Genomic DNA, 19253 nt, shown 5'->3' on the forward strand with positions numbered 1-19253 from the left:
TTTTGATTGATACCTTTCGGTGAAATCAACACGAACAAGTTGTAAGATTGTTAAAAAGGATAACGCAAAATTGTCCTTTAATTGCTGAAGTTTTTTGCCTGAACAGTTACACTGAGGCGATTAACGACAATAAAACTCAAGGCGTCAAACGATTGCTGCAAGTTATGTGTTATGACGGTAAATAAAACGAAACAATGGAAAGGGACAATCAAACAACACAGGAGGTGTTATATTCAAAAATTTTAACAACCTCTTGAATTTACATGCGTATCTTTTATTAGGAGCCGAAACAATCTTTCTTTTCTAATAAACAGACGTATTTGTTATAGTTTAAAATTTACTTAGAAAGCTTATTTTCCTTTTTAAATGCTAGCTGGTTTTTTTTCAACAGATGCTATTGCAAATGAGCTTGTGATTAAAGTTTGGGTTTGTCGTAAAAAAACTTTATCACACTTTGTCTTAACTATTTATAACGGAAAGATCGCACGGATGCCAAAAACCAGTGTTAAAAGGTTTGTAAGAGATAATGAGATACCAAAAGAAAACATGGAAACATTTGAAACTTTGAGCGATAATAATAATTCCGGGTTTAGTTTGGGTTAAAGACAGGTGCAAACTTACGTTGGAAAAATTATACAAAACCAAAAGCATGAAATAAGCAAGTTAGTTAGCTTGATCTATTTGACAGAAGCCATCAAAGAAACTGACCTGGATGTTATGGAGTGCTGTCGAGTTTAAAGGCGTTTTCATATATTGCAATGACCACTTTTGACAAATTGTTTTCGAGAATATTGACGCTGAATTAAGTTTTTCGAAATATGGACGCCTAAATTTGAATACAAATATTTTTAATGGTTTATTGACGTCATCCCTAGTTCCTAATTTGTCCCAGCTGTCAAAAAACGTCGGCTTGTTTGAGATCCAGCAAGATGTGATACCCCGAACAGTTACGAGTTTTTCCTCCAAAATCAGTCATTTTGCAAAAATATCAATGTTGAGTATTTCAATCAATCCCTTGATTTCCGACAGGTCTTTGGAAGATCCCCTGTTAAATGACATTTTCTTTAAAAATGAAGCCAAAAGAATTTCTCAAATCTTGGGAAAAAAAATTGCAGCTTTGCGATCATTCGATTTTGTCAATACATTTCCTAATGGGAAGCATTGAATGGGGTGGTGTCTCTTAACGGCGAACGGTTAAAAAAATTCTGGCCATTTTACGGCTTATGGTTAATATCTTTCCGTTGCCGTTTAAATAAAATTTTTAATATAAAACATTTTTTTAGGACTACCAGTTAAAATTGGTTAGTTTCAATGCTGAACGGCTAATTTTTTGCCGTGTTACGTCTAACGGTGAACCCCATTGAGACCTCTAAGGGGATTAGATTAGAAAGATTCAGGTCGTGTTCTCTTGTGCACACCGAATTTGAGTGTGCTCGAGTCTGTCTCTGATACGCATTAAACGCAAGTGCTCTTCAGGGCTCATGTGTTTAAAAACGTGCATCATCCTTGGCTGAGTGCCATAATTATCATCCCCGTTTATACTTCCTGTACAGCTTGAGACTGCAAACAGTTGGAAAAAATTGCGACTCTCCCCTCCTCCCCGCTCGCGACCACGTCGAGTTCCTAATCGAGTTGACTAGTGCCCTGTTATCAAGTTTCCCGTATTTAATTTGGAACCGTATTCATTGAAACAGGTCGGTCCTGAAAGGAATAAAGGGGGGTAAGTTTCTAAAGAAACTGTGGCACTGCGTCGTTGGGAGAGTATAGCAGGTAATTCAGTGTTAACAACTGAGTTGAAAACGTAAATTGGCCACCGTAAAGGGTAAAAAAGCTGACGTTTCGAGCGTTAGCCCTTCGTCAGAGCGATTGGAAAGGAAGGAAGCCTCTAAGTCGAGGTCCGATATTTGACAAAGGTGTGTTCCTTTTTTTCTTCATCTTATTTTTTCTGATAAAAAAAACAAGTTTATTTACTACTCTAAGAATTTTTCAGTATTCGAATCTATGGAGAAAGTAAGTTATACAAATGTTTTTAAAGCTCTAAAATCTACTGATAAGTTGCTGATAAATAAATACATTTAAATATACAAAGTTACACTAATTGTTAAAAAAGGCCCAGTTTTTGAGACTTTGACCCACTTGCTTTACTCTCTTCTTTCAGGAAATAAACAACAACTATCACATATTACCAACCTTGCACTGCAGTGTAATAAATAGTGAGTCGCTACGGAAATTGAGAGTAACTTATCTAAATTTTGAGAACATTATCAGTTTGTCTGATCGGGAAGGGAAGAGCCAGAGAAACGTAATTAACTAGATAAAACAGACGTAAACAGATGCCAAACTGATAAACGGACTCGTGAAGCTACGGATAGACTACCGGACTGTTCCACGGACTGTTCCACGGACTGAGGAATAACGCGTAGCAAGCTACACGGAAAGTTTTAATTTTGGTCGGCCATTCCTCAGTAAAAAAAATTAATACATGAAATAGTGGTGCGTGCAATTGCAAGAGGCAGCCACACCCAAAGAACAAACGTTTCCCAATTCTTGTCCTGTTCTGAAATGGCTCAACATTGAACGAAGTCGTAATACCTCTGCTGCGTCAAAACTTGTTCAAATCATTTATGGTTAGTGTAAAGTCATCGCCAAGTGACGATGAAAACATCTTGTCGCAAAGGCCAATGAATCCATTAGTTTCGGCATGATTTCGCATTTCCTGGAAGTTATTTAAAAAACTTGGAAAATGAAACTTCACATCTATGCCTTTGACAACTCATAAAAATCACTATCTTTATCAATTTCTTCTTCGTCTTCACTCGATTCCATCACCAAAATAACAAGCCTGTAAATGAGCAAAGCTAGTGCCATTGCGTTCTTGCCGGTGAAGAAGATATGTAACAAGGCGTCCACTTGATAAGCAATTATCAAGACAAGCCGCACGATAAGAAATGGTCCATCCTGCATTAACATTAAAGTCAAAATTGAATACAAGTCACCGTGGAGTTTAAGTTTCTGCCTTTGTTTTATCTGCTTCTCGAGGATTTCTTCCTCACGTCGGACTTCTCTTTGCACTTGTACAACCTCTAATGCTGTGTCGTGAATGGAGAATCTTGCCTGTCTTCCGCGATCTTTATAAGCTTTGAGTTGTCTCATTTGGTCGACAGCTGCGCGCAAATCTGTGTTCTTTTCAATTTTAGCCAGTTCATCTTTTTGCTTCTGTTTTATGAGTTTCTTGATGTACTTTGGTAACTTTGTATGATCGTCACCCGATCGGTCTGTCTTATTTTCCTCTAGGGCTGGTGGCTAAGAAAAAAAAAGAAAATAAAAGATTGTTAATGTTTCTTTTTTACAGATCTCAGATTAGGCCCTGGTTGAGTTATAGTATTGTGCAATTTGGCAAGATATTATGCTCTGACAGTACCCACCCTCCCTCTGTCCTTCTTACCCCCCAAGAGTTTGCTGTCCTGGAGGGAAATGAGGCTTATGTGACTGTCTGCGAGTGCCTCAAGACTGTTAGTGGAAATTTTGTGAAATCCTTAAAAGGCGGGTAGGCGGAGGGGGGGGGGGGGGGGGGAGAAATGAAAGAATAAACTGCGATATCCAACCCAGGAGGGAGGTGTCGTTCTCATTACATATGTAAGGTCTTACACGGTCGCCATATGCTCGACTCCTTGTTGAAATAACATTTGTCGAGCTATTGTTCTGGAATCTTCAGTTTTCGACTCCTCGAAATCACAGTACATTACAGAGGGGTAAATACACCACAGAAATTGAGGTACTCTCGGACAGTAATAAGCAATAGGGGCTCGTAAGTCTAAAGCAAACATAGTACATTGAACTTGGTTTTTTCTTCCCTTTTTCTCTGCACATAAAGTCCACACTTACAAATTACCTGATCTGATTGGTGGTTGATTTCGAATTTCGCACACACAATAAAAAAAAAAAGTCAGAGGGACCCTACAAATCAACCAATTACCACGTCATCTCAAGGAAACTTTATGATTCAGTCTTGTTCCTGAACAGTCAGTGATGAATAAGCAATGCGATGAAAAAATCTGACAAATGATTGGCTCAAGAAGAATCCAATACAGAGCGTAAGTGACGTACCTTTGTGTCGGGAACAGTCTCTGCTGTGGCAGTGAACACGAGAGTAAACTGCAAGAACGACCAAGTATATGTGGCCAGAACAGCCAAGGCTACTCCCTGTATACACCACAGATTTGGCTCTTGGTCAAAAACTTCAAACAATTCTGTGGTAAAATTAAGAAAGTAGGTTTAAGACAATTCTAAATTCCCTTTCCCTTTAGCTTATAACGAATCTCAGATGGCAGGCTTTTACGCAGAAAACAAAATTAAACATAAAAGGTTTCAAACTCAAAGTCATAACAAGAATCATAAAATTGTAATTTACCCATGATATCCGCGGCATTTGCCACATAAACCAATAAGAGCGAAGAAAGCTGATCACGTGTTAGTTCTCCTCTGGGAAGCAACCAGCGGCCCACAATGATTAATAGGATCAGACCGAGTTTGGAAAACTTCTGCGCCAGCTGACCAGAGTCTGTCCTGACTGTTATCTGGTGAACAAATACAATTCAGTCATATACAGAAGAGCCTGCGCAATAGGAAGTTTCTTTTGCGCTTTGAAGTCAGTGAAAACCCACGAGATTCTAAGCTACTGTATTATGAGCTCGCACTCGATCCCAGCGAAGTACCGTTAGGTATAAACGCACATACAACGCCATATTCGAGACAACATCACTCTCATTTTAAATACCTATCATCTGTTTTAGAACTAAAAAACATGACGTCACGGGTAACCTTAGGACTTCACGACAAGGGCCAATACACCTTGTCACTTCCTGCCACAAAAACTGCGGATGAGCACTGGAAGTAAAAGGTCAGCAAACTCATGGCGCTTTCGACCTATTACTCTCGGGTCGCCTAATCGTCAGTTGTCAATACCGACACCAGTCCTTCTCAGGGACTACTCTCACCCGCACGATCAGACTGAACGATCATAAGATGACATTTGGTTTGGTTTTCATAAAGTTTTGAATATTTTTATGTAATTCTCCTTCAAAGGAGCAAGGACGGCTCTGAAGTCAGGTGCCCTTAAGAAATTAGGTTTATCAACAGTTTACACAATGTGGAAGAAACCAGATAGGACAAATATTACACGGTAAGTAAAACAAACTAACAAAAACAAACAGAGTTTCACCTTCCAAAAAAATTGAAAGGTGTTTTACAAAGGCGTACAATGAAACTAAAGGGTACATACCAATCCACCAAATTTATCGTAATTCTGTTCTGCAGTTAACGTGCAGTTTTTTGGACCTGATTCGAGCTTCTCATTCAATATCGCTAACTCAGCCACCCAGATGGCAGGTATCACGGTCGACATGTATAGAAAGCTGCTTGGCCAAAAACTAGAAAAAGAGTACAAAATTAATTTCATATGTTGCTGCTTAGGCGGGATTTTCACCAATGAGGTCCTGCCTACAAGAGCTTTTTGTTAGGGGATGGGACAATTAAGGATGGTTTTGCTGAGGTGTGCCGCTGACGCCTTTAAAGCCTGACCCTGTCCTCCCCCCAAAAAATATATCTATTTCATTACCCCGTGCAAGGCAAGAGATGTTAATTAAATTAATAAAATTAATTTATCGGCGTCATTCACCGACAACGAGCGCTTCCAGATAAGATGTTTGAATCAAACTTAAAAGACTTTTTACCACACAATAATGACTGCAATATAACTGTTAATAGTGGTAACAATAATAATGATGATAACAATAGCAATGAAATAACAAGGCTAAGGGTCAAATGCTCCTCCCCCCTCTCTAGTAAGGTTACGCCCATGAATACCTTGTTAAGCAATCTCTGATGTAAACAGATGTAGAGACTTCATCCGATTTAAGCATACAGACTGAGGGAAAATGATACCCTCTGTAGCTTGAGTAGTAATGCAGTTTGGAAGTGATGTAGAACTAAAATATTAGGACAAATGTCGCTGTATCTGAACGTCAACGTCCGACGATATTTAGACGTCTTCAAATAGCAGTTTCAAATTTATAATTCTACCCGTTTTATGTGTAAAAAAAAAATGAATACAGGACTCACAGCGACTATTCATTAAGTTCGTGAAACTAAAAATAAATTAATGTTGAAGCAACGAACAATTTGCATCAACAATTTGCGTGCTAAGCGTAGGATATGTCAAAATGATTTCGAAACGTTTGAGATGCCGACCCAGTTCAATTGAAATTTGGACAACACAATTGTGTCTATAGCCTTTACGCGCCTTGATTTTGAATTATTGCAAAGAAGGGATGTTTTAAAGGCATTTTTGGATGCATCGTACGAAAAGAAATGTCCCTACATTTGAACTTGTGACCCATTGCTATCCAATTACCAGATCGGCAGATTTCCGTCTAAGAAAACTTGTTTGAACAACCATCAGTTAATTACAACTGGTTCAAATTTTCCGGCTAACTCGTGCAAGAGTTGTTGTCTCAATTTCGGCCTAAATTTATGATCAGCGAGCCTCGAATGAGAACATTTTCTTACTAGGTGAACCTAAAAAATCGCGATATTGAAGAAAGTACTTCGTGCAAAGATATCGGACTGCAATGTGTTTATCTTTTGTTATAACCCAGTCAGTATCATTTCAATGGTTTTTCATTTATCCCTCGGCTAACTCAATCAGTACTTAAAACTGCCAAACAAACCGCAGCTATCCATCGCTAACAGAAGGATATTGTTCGTATATATTTCTCATCAAAAACTGATCGTATCCAAACACACATTTGACTTTCCTAACCCTGATGACGTATTCAAAGCGAATAATTTATCGAAGCGGTGCCACTAGTCTTAATTTGGTGTACGATCGTCTTTGTTAAACCAAGGAACAATTTCACACAGCTGTTCAACAAAGCACTTATTTTCGATTGCGATTAAAAAAAAACATGGAATCAGAAAACAGAAGCCCGACGTTTTGATTAAGTGGTAATTAACAACCAGTTCTTCGCTTTCACAACCACAGTGTAATAATGCGTTATGGATGATAACCCTTAAATCCACAGGATGTCTATAAGCTAATAATATTCTCGCACAACTGATTGCTCTGAAATAGTTTTAAATATGAGAGAGTCGCTATTTGCTGATCATATCTCGATAGAGCAAGGTTTCCAGATATTAGAGCGCCACTTGAAAAAGATTTATCAACAACCAAGTCAAATTATTAAGTATAAAGCGAGTTAATCTAAATTTAAATTCATATGCAATTGAGTAAATGCAAACATCAGTATGTCTAAGCGTACTCGGGTTTTAGTTTGGCGTGTTTTCGTATTAAAACAAACATACCACATTGCGATCACTCATTTGCAAAGAATCGAGAAAATAAGAGAAAGAGAGAAGCCACGCTATGAAAATCATCACAGATATTCTACTTACTATTTATATTCTTTGCCTTTCCGGATGACGATGGTGTAAAACGATTCAATCAAAAGTAAAAACAGTCCAGTACATAGCCACCAGTAGATTGTGTCGTTATTCTTGTAAAGAACCACAAGATACACGCTTACTACTCCGTGCACAAGAAACATAACCCGGGTGAAGATTCCGCTAAAGAAGGTAAAGAAAACCATGGCACATTAATGGCGAGATGACTTCCTTAGAAACGCAATCCTTCGGTATGTGGTACTGCGTGAGTAATCTCGCGTGATTTACATGTTGTGATGTTTGACCGCGATGATTCCATGGTTTCCCCACTTGAAAGGTGTTTGATAGTTTGTCAAACCCGTGCTTGATTGACAGACCTGTCGGCATCGAAATGACTTTGTAATTTCTCAGAACAAAAGAGCGCTAGACATTCCTATGAAGACAAGATCTTTTGTGTCTATTGTTCTTCTGAACCTCTTTTGTGTGATGGATTTCATCGTTAGTTACGCACAGTGAGTGCACACGTGACGTCCTGTCATTGTAACGCCATCGCACCTTATTAACCCTGGAAACACCCGTGGTTTTTATCATTTTCCGTGAATCATACGGATGTCGACCTCTTGAAGTCTGTCTAATCCTTAATAATGCTCCGTTTATTTTTTTTTTAATGTTTTGATAAATGAAACCACAGTATCGAGCATCAAGCAAAAATTCAGTCTATTGGCCAGCTTCCCGACACTGACGTTATCCAAGTGTCGACAGTAACGTCAAGGTACGAATATGACGCCATGCCGAAATTCATCCGACACCGGCCCGATTTACATTCGTTTTTGTGTGCCTTACTACTTTCTGTTTAGTATCTCAGTTGCAGCGGTTCATTGTAATGCTCATGGTTTTAGTTTGAGGCATAACGGAAAAAAAGCGGAAGAAAGTCTACTGACATATCCACAAAGAGAACCCGTGTGCGACTTTTTGAAGTTTTCAAGTTTTCTCATTGCTAGGCTATGCATGTAGGCGTAGTGGACAAGACGAACATCACCCAGAGAGAGGCAAAGAGAACTGGCAAAAATAGAGTCCGCTAGATGCACGAAAAGTCAACGGCATCAAAGGTGCGCGTCAAGGAATTCCTCGGCTCTTTTTGCTTAACGTCTATTGTGACCTTCAGCTTAACGTGGGCAAAACATAAGTGTAAAAGGAAAAAGAAAATAAGCAAAAAAAAACCCTAGCCTGAAACAGGTCAATCTGCAAATTTTAGTGAGTTTCGGAATACCCATAACATCAGCATGGCAAAACCCTTTGTTCCTCTCACAAGCCATCCTTTGCAGAACGACGTCAATTTTTTTTAATTTCTGGGAAGTGGAACATCGGCGGAAATTTTATTCAGCACGGCTCCTACGACATTTTTTTTTCTTTGCAGCCTTTTATTTCCTGAAGAGAACAAATTCTTTTAGCAGCACATATTTCGATGGCACTTTTTATTTAAAAAACTAAGAACAAAAAATGTAACAATCTCTGTACAACCCTACAGTTTTCTTTTCCAGGCTTTGGTCCGACTATGACGGAGTCAGGAGTTGGGAACTAGTGTTCAATCTAAAAGAGCTTTTTATGTTCCATACGACAAGCACGTAAATCATTTACCGAGCATTTTATCCAGGACTAGCTAGTTGGTGGTACATGATCAAATTTAAGTGTAGTGAGTAAATTAGTTGCTAAAACGGGATTATCAGCCGGCCCCAGCTGTAAAAGGTAAGAACTGATCTAGAATTCCAGGTTACCCACACACCCGTTTTCAAATGCATGACATAAAATATCGCGCTTACTGCTTATCGTCCACAAGCGCAACTTCTCAAAAATATGAGAACCATAACCTATTAAAAATAATCATCTACATAGTTTCTTTTAAATTCATGGTCGAGTTATTATTATTATTTTTAAAAAAAAACAGAACAACATTGGCAAAACAAAAAGTGTTTACAATAAAGTTCAATATTCTATTTCAATAGCTCATAATTTATGATTTGCCTTTTGTAAACCAAAAGAGCGTCTCTCCTTGAGAGAAAAAATGATCATATTCATTTAGCAGGTCCATGAAAGGAAAAGTTTTACTTTCCATTTGTTGTCCTTGCGTGGCTAATTTTTGCACTAGATACTGCTTGAAAAAGAATACTTAAACATAGTCTTTGGCATTTGATTTACCTCAAACAACATCAATATTAAGATCACTTCAAGCTATAACAGACGAGATGATAATTTATACACCATCTATTTTTAGATAGATTTTGGCGCATGCTCTTGGCGGTAAGCTTTTGATCCGTGAAATGTTGCATAATATTTTCACTGTCAGCAATCTCTGTCTAGGTCAATTAAAGGCAGGGGAAATTGGGGGCAAGCGAGGTGATAATCTGTGCAAAATTTCTTTTGTTACAGTCTCCCAAGTTTAACTTGCGGGAAAATTAGGGAAGAAATGCGGATGCTGTTGAAATGAAATTTAAGCTTTTCAATCGCTTTTTTATGACAGTCTAGCTTTACACGCAAATTAAGAGTAGATTAGCTATAAAAATGCCACTAGAAAAAAAATGAGGCACCGGCAAATAGGAAGAACGAGTTTAAACCAAATTCATTCTTATTTAATGACTTTCTTACGCGCAGATTTGGTTTCAGGTTACAAAAACCAAAATTCTGGAAAACGCGTGTTGAGTGACAAGTGTGGGCGTTGAATTTTGCCATCATTATGTTTGAAATAATAAGTGTTTAAAGATTTGGCGTCCGAGTGATTGGAGCGCGACACAGATTGAAATCAACAAGTTCGAAAACATCAAGATTTTCATTAACGCTACTCCATTAATCTTACTACGAAGATGTTTATTTAAATCAAAGTTATCAAATCGTAAACTTTTGGTGAAATGTTTTGATTAATTCGAATGCATGGGTGTGTTATATTCGTAGAGAGGTAAAAATATTCTTTCTATGAATTCTAATTGCTTGTACAGTTGGGCAGGTGCCAGACACGACAACGAATCACATTAGCATATATGAAGCAGCTGATGGTTACTTTCAATGTGCCTTGTAGTTCAACAGAAAATTTGCATATGGTTTATTGCATTGAACAGAGACGAAATCAAATTGACAAAGGCTTTTTCATAACCGAGATTATTCAACCCTTCAGGAAAGAAAAGTTCCATTTTTAGAAACTACACTAATTGTCAAAGAACACACCATTAATCATTGTAAGTATTTTCTAAAACTTTTTGTTTCAACGAAGCGCATGTCGCAGTGAAATACTTTGCTTCAAGAATCATATTATCTCACTCCGCCGGGAAATTTTACCATATAATTTCTACTTTTCATACGCGCTTTAACTCATCCATGTCGTAAAATCATTACCAAAGCGAATATTTTATAGAAAAAGGAATATATTAGTTATTGTATGAGTCCGCGCTTAAGGCGTCATTTGATACGACAATTATTCAAAATTTTCTTCCGTACCTAGTTGATATGCGCATAATTTAGAAAACTGAATCGCAAAGAGAAACAGTATTATTCCTCGCCTGTTTATTTATTCTCGTCCTACTAACTTTTCAATCTCTCGTAAGTGATTTGTCAGGAAAGTTTTCGCTCTTTTCGTGAAAAACACTCAACTATGAACAAGCCAATAGAAAAGACTCCGAAAGTTTTCATGAAAACTTCAAGCAAAAGTCGAGGAGGTAAAGACGTTGAGTTTCGTTCGAAAAAACAAAAGAATGAGTTGCATATATTGAAGATGTCACAAGAATGGGATCTGAGGAGACAGCAACGTCGTTTAGATCGACAAAAATGGGTCGAAGAGCGACGGAATCAGAAGTTGCCGATATGGCAGCGCGTTGGGAATCTACGAGTGCAGGCCAACGAAGAAAAGATTTTGCATGAAGCTGGCAACCAAAATGTAAACAACAAGGAGCATACCGAAAATTCAAATGAGATAAGCAAAGCTGGAGTTGCTAATAATCATAAACTGGAGGAGAAAGTCAGACAAACTCTATTAGAACCTCAAGCTAAGGAAAAAGGTGACACGCTTCATGACAAGTCCCCGCCTGGATCTGAGTTCGTTCAACAGCGACACAGTACAGACCAGAAAAGAGATTCTACGAGTAAAATACAGTTTATTAAATCTGAACAGGCCAGAACAATGAAACAGTCGTTCTTATACAACGTGAAAGCGTTAGAGACAGCAAATGTCTCCACGGCACAAATCAAAGAACACGGCACTAGCATAGCAGTTAAGAACTCGTCGAAGGTAAGACGGTTTTTGAATTTGTTACAGCGCTCACACAAGGTTTATTTACACTTTCGTGCGATGTAGACACAAAGATCAATACAGGCTCGTTAATATTTGCATACCAGTTCCTTGTTTCGAAAAGATGATAAAGCGGTTTGAAAAATTATGCGAAAAAAAACAGGGGTTCTAAATGTGCGCGTCATGAAAAGTCGAGGTAATGAGTTTTTGGGCGACGAGATGCGCCTGTGGCATAATGGCAGCCTTCAATCTTTCGCGCAAATTAACAGACTTCTTTTCAACTGATAATGAAACTTTTAGGGAAGATGACACTGCCATAGAAATTTATTATGTAGTTGAATTTGGCCATTGCAAATATTTCCGCAAAGTAATTTCGGAATACGAAATATGATATTCGAGCCGTCGAAAAAGCAGAAGGAAATTGAAACTGAAAAAAAAACCGACTCATTTAATTTTTTCCCCTTTAAGCTAATAAATAACTGAATTAAAAAGATATAGAAATACAGTGACTGTGATTCTTTTTCTAATAATTCAACTTTCGCTCTCCTTTTTTCACTGGCGGGCCAAAATATATCTGTAATTGTTTGCTTTAAGTTTTGATAAAACGAATAGTTTCTTATTTGCTGTCCTGTTTACAGGTGCAAAGAACGCTAAATTCACTATCTCAGGCAAGAAATCACGTTATGTGTAATGAAAATCTTGACGTGGCTCGGTTTTCTCGCAAACTTTTGGTCGAAAATGCTTTGTTCATACCGGCTTTGTTTGTAAAATTTTCTTCAGACCAAAGATAACTATTGCGAAACAATACGTTATCAGAGCATATCAAATAGAGGGCTTGACAACCATTGTGAAAAAATAATTCATCCAAAATCATTTACCACTGATTGGCTATAAAAATCAATTGATTTTTACAAAGCTTTTCATTCACTTCCTCAATCTTCCGAAGATATCCGAACACTTCCGAAGATATCCAAACACTTCCGAAGATATATTAGATGAAGTCGTGATCAGAGATGATTAGCTCTGTTTTTGATTTTAAACCAATTAAGAATACTGAAGAAGTAAGATTTCGTCCTCCCAAAAAAGAGGAATCTCTCGTTGACTCGCCATCTGTCAAATTTCACATTTCTTATTTAGAGCTCCAGAGTAAAATTTTACTTAAAAAAAGACAAAGAAACTATTAACTGTCAACTAACTTTTGGTTGAGTTTAGATGAAATTTAAATTTTAGAATTTAAAAGTTATCTTTATTTATTCTTGGCTGTGTTTATAACACAAAGGCTAGAAGACCTGAGTAAATGAATGAAACAAATGCTGAGAAAAACGCATGACAACTGCAGAAGACAAACAAGTTGCCTTCACAAAAGTTTGGCTTGAGACTCGAACCAGGGACTTCTGGATTGGAATTGCAACACGGCCAACTACTTGGCTGGACAGTTTTAAAATATTTCATTCGGAAATGCTGAAGAAATGTTAAAGGGGAGGGTGCGAATCACAAAAATACTTCAAGCTAAAAAGATTTACATAAACAAAAATAGTTTATGTCAGTGCGCAATTTACTTTGACAAATCGATGTCTTTGTCCGTTTTTTTTATCCGATTACTAGTAAGTTAACGACTTGATAAACCTCTCGCGATAGATAGATAAAGATAGATAGATAAACCTCTGCGCTCTCGGAGAAATGCAATACTTAAACAATTTTATTACTAGCTCTGATTATTTATAAAATTTTGAACGAATTTTTATCATCAATGATCCAGTAACACAGACAAGGTATTGTATATTAAAGTATCCTTACCAACATCAAATTACTTGCGAATTTATGCCGAGTCTTGCTGATTATCCTCAATATTTTTTTTATTGCAGTCTCTGACAGCTAACGAGAATTATGAGGTGCAGCATTATGAGAGCAAAACAGGCCTGGAAAAAGGTAAACAGATTGGATAATTTTCCCATGCCGTGTAGTGACACCATTCCTCATTTACAATTATTACAACGATTACTACGTGAACGCGGTAACAATATTCTTGCACACTTCCATTTTTCGCGAGCCTTCATCACCATGCCATAGCTGTCAGGGTAGAAAATGTTCTCGAAAAACGGATCAATTCTACTCCGCAAAAACGATCCTCCTCTTACGATGTATGAGCTTTTCAGATATGGTAGAGAGATATTGTGTTGAAGAGGTCTTGTTTCCAAATTTACAGAAACCAAACCCGCACACAGTCCTAAAAGAGTTGATGGTTCTGTAACCATTCAAAAACTTCCGACAGTAGAAGGAGTGCGGAAAGAGAGGAAACGAAAGATAGAGTCAGGAATTATTGATGATGAAACAAGACTAATGGTGAGTTTGTTGAATACAATTTCTCTATAAAAAAGATCACCTTTAATTTGTTTGAAGAGATAGTTGAATTAACGATATTTTGTAGTGCATCAAACTGTAGTAAATACTGATGCCCTTTTTGAAAATTTGAATACAGAAATTTGAAATATTTATCACGAGTCAAGTATTAAACCTAACAGTTGATGCAATGTTTTGTTTCTGATCAGATAAATATGTAACCGATCGTTAGTTCAAAAATTACCCAAAAAATGTAAGGAACTGGCCAAATACTAGGAGAACTACGTCAATAAAATGTTTTACTCTTTGGACTGTGGTAATATGAGTTTGACTGCTTTCGAAATTGGCACATGCAGCTCAACTTTCACAAATTACCACGGCCTTTAGCATCTTTATGATTGCACTCTCGTATTAAGGGTGACAAAGGCTATCTATTTTGAATCGTAGCCTAAACTTATGTGCGTCGATAAACCAACAACTCTGGAGAATATTTTTGAAAGAGAAAACAAGGTAAGTCTACATTATTTACTGCTAACCAGAGGTAACATATATTAAAGAAATAAAAAAACGCACCGAGTGCATTGTTAAATTATATAAGCACTTGGGAATTTTTATGAACACGAGAGAAGTGCTTATATAACTCAACAATGCTCGAGGAACAATTTTTTTTTAATCTTTTATAAAACAGTGCACTCGTGTGACGTAAGGTGCGTGCTCTGAACATTATATATATATATATATATATATATATATATATTTTATATGTATTGAGATAGAAAAAAAATAGAGACTACACTGGATGAAAGTGAAGTCTTCTTATTTTTCCTAGCTCAATATATATCGCGCTCTACTTCTATATATCGAGCACTATACTGCGGAAAAATCGAAATACAGACTTCCCATCTATATCTATATATATACATATATATATATATATATATATACACCTCTTACAAGCCTCGTTTTCTCGGTCTGCAATGTAACTTGCGCTCGGATCCATGGCCCATGCAGGCGCGAAGTGCACTAACCATATCTGAACTGAAATGGAAAACGCCTGCGATTCCCCCCCCCCCCCATTCCGCCCCTTGATATCCAGTTACTGTCGTCATTTCAGCAGAGATTCGAACGTTGAGGTATTTTGTGCAAGCACTGTAACTTGATGGTTATTGGTAACATATTTGCTCATTTACTTCAGCGAAGAAGTTAAAGTAAATCGATTGACTCTTCCTCTTTTATCTTTGTAGCCTGGCATGACCTCAACATCCAGCAATTCTAATACAATATTGCACCACAATCAAGGAGACCTGGGCACGAGCGTCAAAGGTTAGCTCTCGATAAACTGGACACGATAAACTTTCGAGAAGAGACAGTCAAATTAGCGCCAGATGAATTAACGAAAAGAGACAGGAGACCATTGCACAATGGTCTCCCGGAAGAGATCAAGAACTAATTTAAAAACAGCATGTGATAAAGATGCATCATACGGACCAAAAAAACTTCCTAAAATAATTGTTATTTTCTTTTGAATAGGAGAAAAAAGTGTGCCTCAAATAACACAATGCTACTCTTTGGTGGACCGAAGAGAAGACGAAAACTCCTTCTTCGTGAAAACGCCACAAAGCAAGTCCACCCCAGCCGCAGTGTCCATGACGACACCAGTTGTCACGACGAGCCCGTCTTTCGCTGCCAAGGGACAAACGTCGTCACCATCTGTTGCTCTGGATCCCGGATGTATTGTGTACCTTTCAAATTCAACGGCGCAATCGCACTTGTCTGGCATCCCTCGGCATCCTCGGTCGGGTTATCTAGTCCCAGTGTATAAGACGAACAAAAGAGAGCCAGCCTATGCATTTTTACCGGCAACTTCTCAGCATTCCCACCAGGTGAGGGGAAACTTAAGCCCTGAAGGCCACCCGTCAAAGTATAAAAGCGACGATTGTGTGTCAGTTGGAAGCACAAGCACGCCGATGTCGTACCCGTTTCCACACTCCACGCCTTGCATAAAGGAGACACATGGTGCGTGTACCGGTGTCGTTAGCAAGGGAAAGGTCGTTCACCCTGCACAATCACAACCCTCTTTGTACAAAGACAATGCGTCGTCGAATGCAAGAGCTATTTCAGGTTACGAGTCAAGTAGTAGCAGTGCAGCTGTCACGCTTACGAACACATCGCAAACAGATCCACCTTACGTAAACGGTGCTCTTCTAGGCGGTGAAGGAAAGCCTCATTTGCCCGGCCGTACACACACGTACGCGCAACATCACAAAACAGGTGCTCACGTAGGTCCCTTGCGAATGATAAAAGATGAGAGAACTGACTCTCCGATGGCTTCAGATGATAAATTTTCCACTGTCCCTTCAGAGAAAGTCCATTACCCAGCTGTTTGCCGTACACCTGACTCTACGCCAAGTCAAACGCCAAGCACACAAGATGCCATCTTCAATCCCATGTCCATATATGTTAGGCCCAGATTGGTACCCAGGGAGGTGGTTTCAGTGAGTCATGGGTCAGAACTCAGTCCCCCACTGGTGGAGTATATAAAAACTGATGCCATCTGCGATAAGGAGTTGACTAAATGGGACGCAAACAACGTGCGAGATTTTATTGCTGCAACAGACTGTAAGGATAAAGCGGAACTTTTTCTGGAGGAGGTTTGTATCTGACCAAAGAACTTTGTAGTTTTAATGTCGTCTGTTCCGTTAAAAGTTTGCCTTTTAACATGGAAAGTTTCCTCTCTTAGCTATTTTTCGGATATATCGAAAGTGAAACTGGTAACACGCAGGCCAGAGGTCCGTATAGTGCCTCTGATTGGTTGCAATTTAGCATCAGACAATCAGAATTGATCACCACTGATCTTAACGCAGTTCTTCATAAAGACGAGAATGATCCTCGCAGATATTCTGCCGGGTCTGCAACTCTCTTTGAAACGAACCTATCCTGAATTAGAGAACAACCGCGCACTTTCGTGATGAGTATGGTAAAGACGTCTTGATGAGTATGGCAAAAACTTCTTGATAAACTCTACCCCCGCCTCGCTTAGCAAAAATAATATTTTGAAAATACAAGTCGAAAGGTGTTCAATTTTTTTCATTTTGCATATGACTACTAGAACTGTCTTCCCCAGGCTTCCCACGAACCTCATTCTCAAGGCCTTTCCCTTGAAATTGAAAAATAGCCTTAGAATGAACTTGGTTTCCCACAAACGGTTAAGAAAAAAAAAGGGGAAAAAGAAAGCTGGGAATATTCTACAGCTTGCATTTTCATTCAGTGACTAAGTTGTATTTTTTTCTTCCATTTTGCAGGAGATCGATGGTAAAGCTTTACTCTCACTTTCGCCAGAGATGTTAATGAAAGGAATGAGCCTGAAATTGGGTCCCGCTGTAAAACTTTACAATCATATCGTCAATCTCAGAACGGCATTGTCGATTTAGAGTATTACATTTACTTGGTCTTGGCAAAAATATATTTAACTCATTTGAAAGCCGTTCCTTATACATGCGAGTGAAAGTTAATCCAAGTCATTGATCAGTTGTAGATATTCGTACGCGCTATTTATTTTGGACATTTTGTATTATGATTCATACGTGATTATTGATTGGTAATTAAAGAAAAAAGAAGCTTAAAAATAAAAAAACTTTGTGCAATAGATTCAAGCAGGGACATATCGGAGACGGAGGTGGGCGGGGGGGGGAGGGAGGGAATGTTGCTAACAAAAGCTAACTTATTTTGTGAGAATTTGAGGGGGAGAGGCCATTCCATAATATCCTCCACGTGGAATATTCAGAGAATCAAAAATAAAGCAAGACTCGTTTGCAACAATCGTTACTCCTATTACTAAAACAATAAGAATCCACTTCCGTGTTTAGCTCACGAGGATAAGTTTGACCTCATATTGTTTCTCTCTGAATCTGTGGTGTGACATGATCACAAAACTTTCACGCCAACTCCACACATTGCAATAAGTGTTGAAAACCACGCAAAATTGGAGCCAAAAGTGACCTCGCCTGCTCGGAAGCCACAGTCAGTGTACTGTGCATATTGAATGAACAGAGCCAGTTGCGTGCGGCTATGAAATGGGTGTCCTGTATCCCATTCGTCATTCGAAGTTAAGTTAAGTTCTTTGAGCATTTCATTGCATCTTGAAGTCACTGATGCAGCGCAGTAGCTGGGGTAAACAAAGGCATATAAATAAATTGCACTTATGAGAGTGACTTGATAGAAATCATACCACCCTGTAGCATTTTTGTGGAAAAACTCCACCATGTCTGCTACATAAATGACTGCTGTTACAGCCAATAAAAACCAGTGAATCACAAACCACGGCTTCAAGGAGTCAGAAGTACAGAAGATCTGTTCACAAAGATGTTTATGAATGCGTATGATGTCATCTAAGCTACTGTTGATAGAGTTTCTGATTTCTGCTTGGCATGATGTCACGCAATCCTTCATTGCGTTGGTGATCAAAGAAAATAGAAAACAACTAGTTAGTGTTGCCAACCGGGGAATTATGCCCAGGGAGATTGACAAGTTATTGATAAAAAGTCCTTTAAATGTCAAATTAAACCAAACAATCATTATCACGAGAGAGAAACCAAACAGAAGCAAGGTGCAATTCATGCGGACCCACAATGACCGACCTGCCGAGGAGTAGGCCTTTTCTAATGTCACGCAATTTGGCGTGTGACGTTTCGTGTTCCACATACACCAGAAGAAAGCTGTATTAGACATCAGCACAGCGAGACAGGCAACCAAGGATAAAATATTGACCAACTCAACTCCATGCAGAAATGCAAGTACGGGTATGTTATGAGTTGATGTGGAGTTTTGGGAAGCATTTGGACACATCCATTGATCGAGGGGAGTTTCAAAATGGCCGCAAAGAAAAGCGTAGTACACGGCTTCAAAGAGATAATAAACATCCAGAAATAACACGATTATTGCCATTAAAACACGTAATCCTTTTCTGGGATTCCAGAATCCCACAGCATGAGCGACGCCCTTCAAAAACACGCCAGAACAAAAAAGGTTCTTCGTTTTCTCAAGGAAACTACCGCTTGCGTCGTAGGAAGGGCTACTTATGTTCGAAGACTCACCACATAATCTTTCCGAAGTTATCAGATCCACGAATTCCTGGTTCTGGTCAAGGCATTGCTCCATCATATAAAGAGGACTTAAAGATTCCGTGTAGTAACGTTTCTGC

General features: G+C 38.5%; 2 protein-coding genes and 1 pseudogene across 4 annotated transcripts; 1 reads left to right on the top strand and 2 right to left on the bottom strand.

Moving 5' to 3' along the window:
- Window positions 1-1980: 1980 nt before the first annotated feature.
- LOC131792118 (transmembrane protein 26-like) lies at window positions 1981-7886 on the bottom strand (annotated as a pseudogene).
- Window positions 7887-9050: 1164 nt separating this feature from the next.
- On the top strand, window positions 9051-17657 carry LOC131792120 (uncharacterized). Of its 3 annotated transcripts, none has more exons than XM_059109494.2 (8): window positions 9051-9186; window positions 11034-11713; window positions 13579-13642; window positions 13920-14056; window positions 14501-14563; window positions 15298-15376; window positions 15584-16704; window positions 17356-17657. In XM_059109494.2, the coding sequence occupies exons 2-8, from the start codon at window positions 11081-11083 to the stop codon at window positions 17482-17484; spliced, it is 2226 nt and encodes a 741-aa protein (XP_058965477.2). In that variant the 5' UTR covers window positions 9051-9186; window positions 11034-11080; the 3' UTR covers window positions 17485-17657. The 3 variants fall into 3 exon arrangements, with proteins under 3 accessions (XP_058965477.2, XP_066025688.1, XP_066025686.1); XM_066169591.1 differs by lacking the exon at window positions 9051-9186 and adding an exon at window positions 10552-10667; XM_066169589.1 differs by lacking the exon at window positions 9051-9186 and having other exon boundaries at window positions 10989-11713.
- Window positions 17658-17720: 63 nt separating this feature from the next.
- LOC131792198 (uncharacterized) lies at window positions 17721-19245 on the bottom strand. The gene has a single exon (XM_059109578.2). It carries the CDS (start codon window positions 19211-19213, stop codon window positions 17978-17980), a length of 1236 nt encoding a protein of 411 aa, XP_058965561.2. The 5' UTR covers window positions 19214-19245; the 3' UTR covers window positions 17721-17977.
- Window positions 19246-19253: the final 8 nt, after the last annotated feature.

The sequence above is a fragment of the Pocillopora verrucosa genome, chromosome 7 (genome assembly GCF_036669915.1).
Source record: "Pocillopora verrucosa isolate sample1 chromosome 7, ASM3666991v2, whole genome shotgun sequence".
Classification (NCBI taxonomy): Eukaryota; Metazoa; Cnidaria; class Anthozoa; order Scleractinia; family Pocilloporidae; genus Pocillopora; species Pocillopora verrucosa.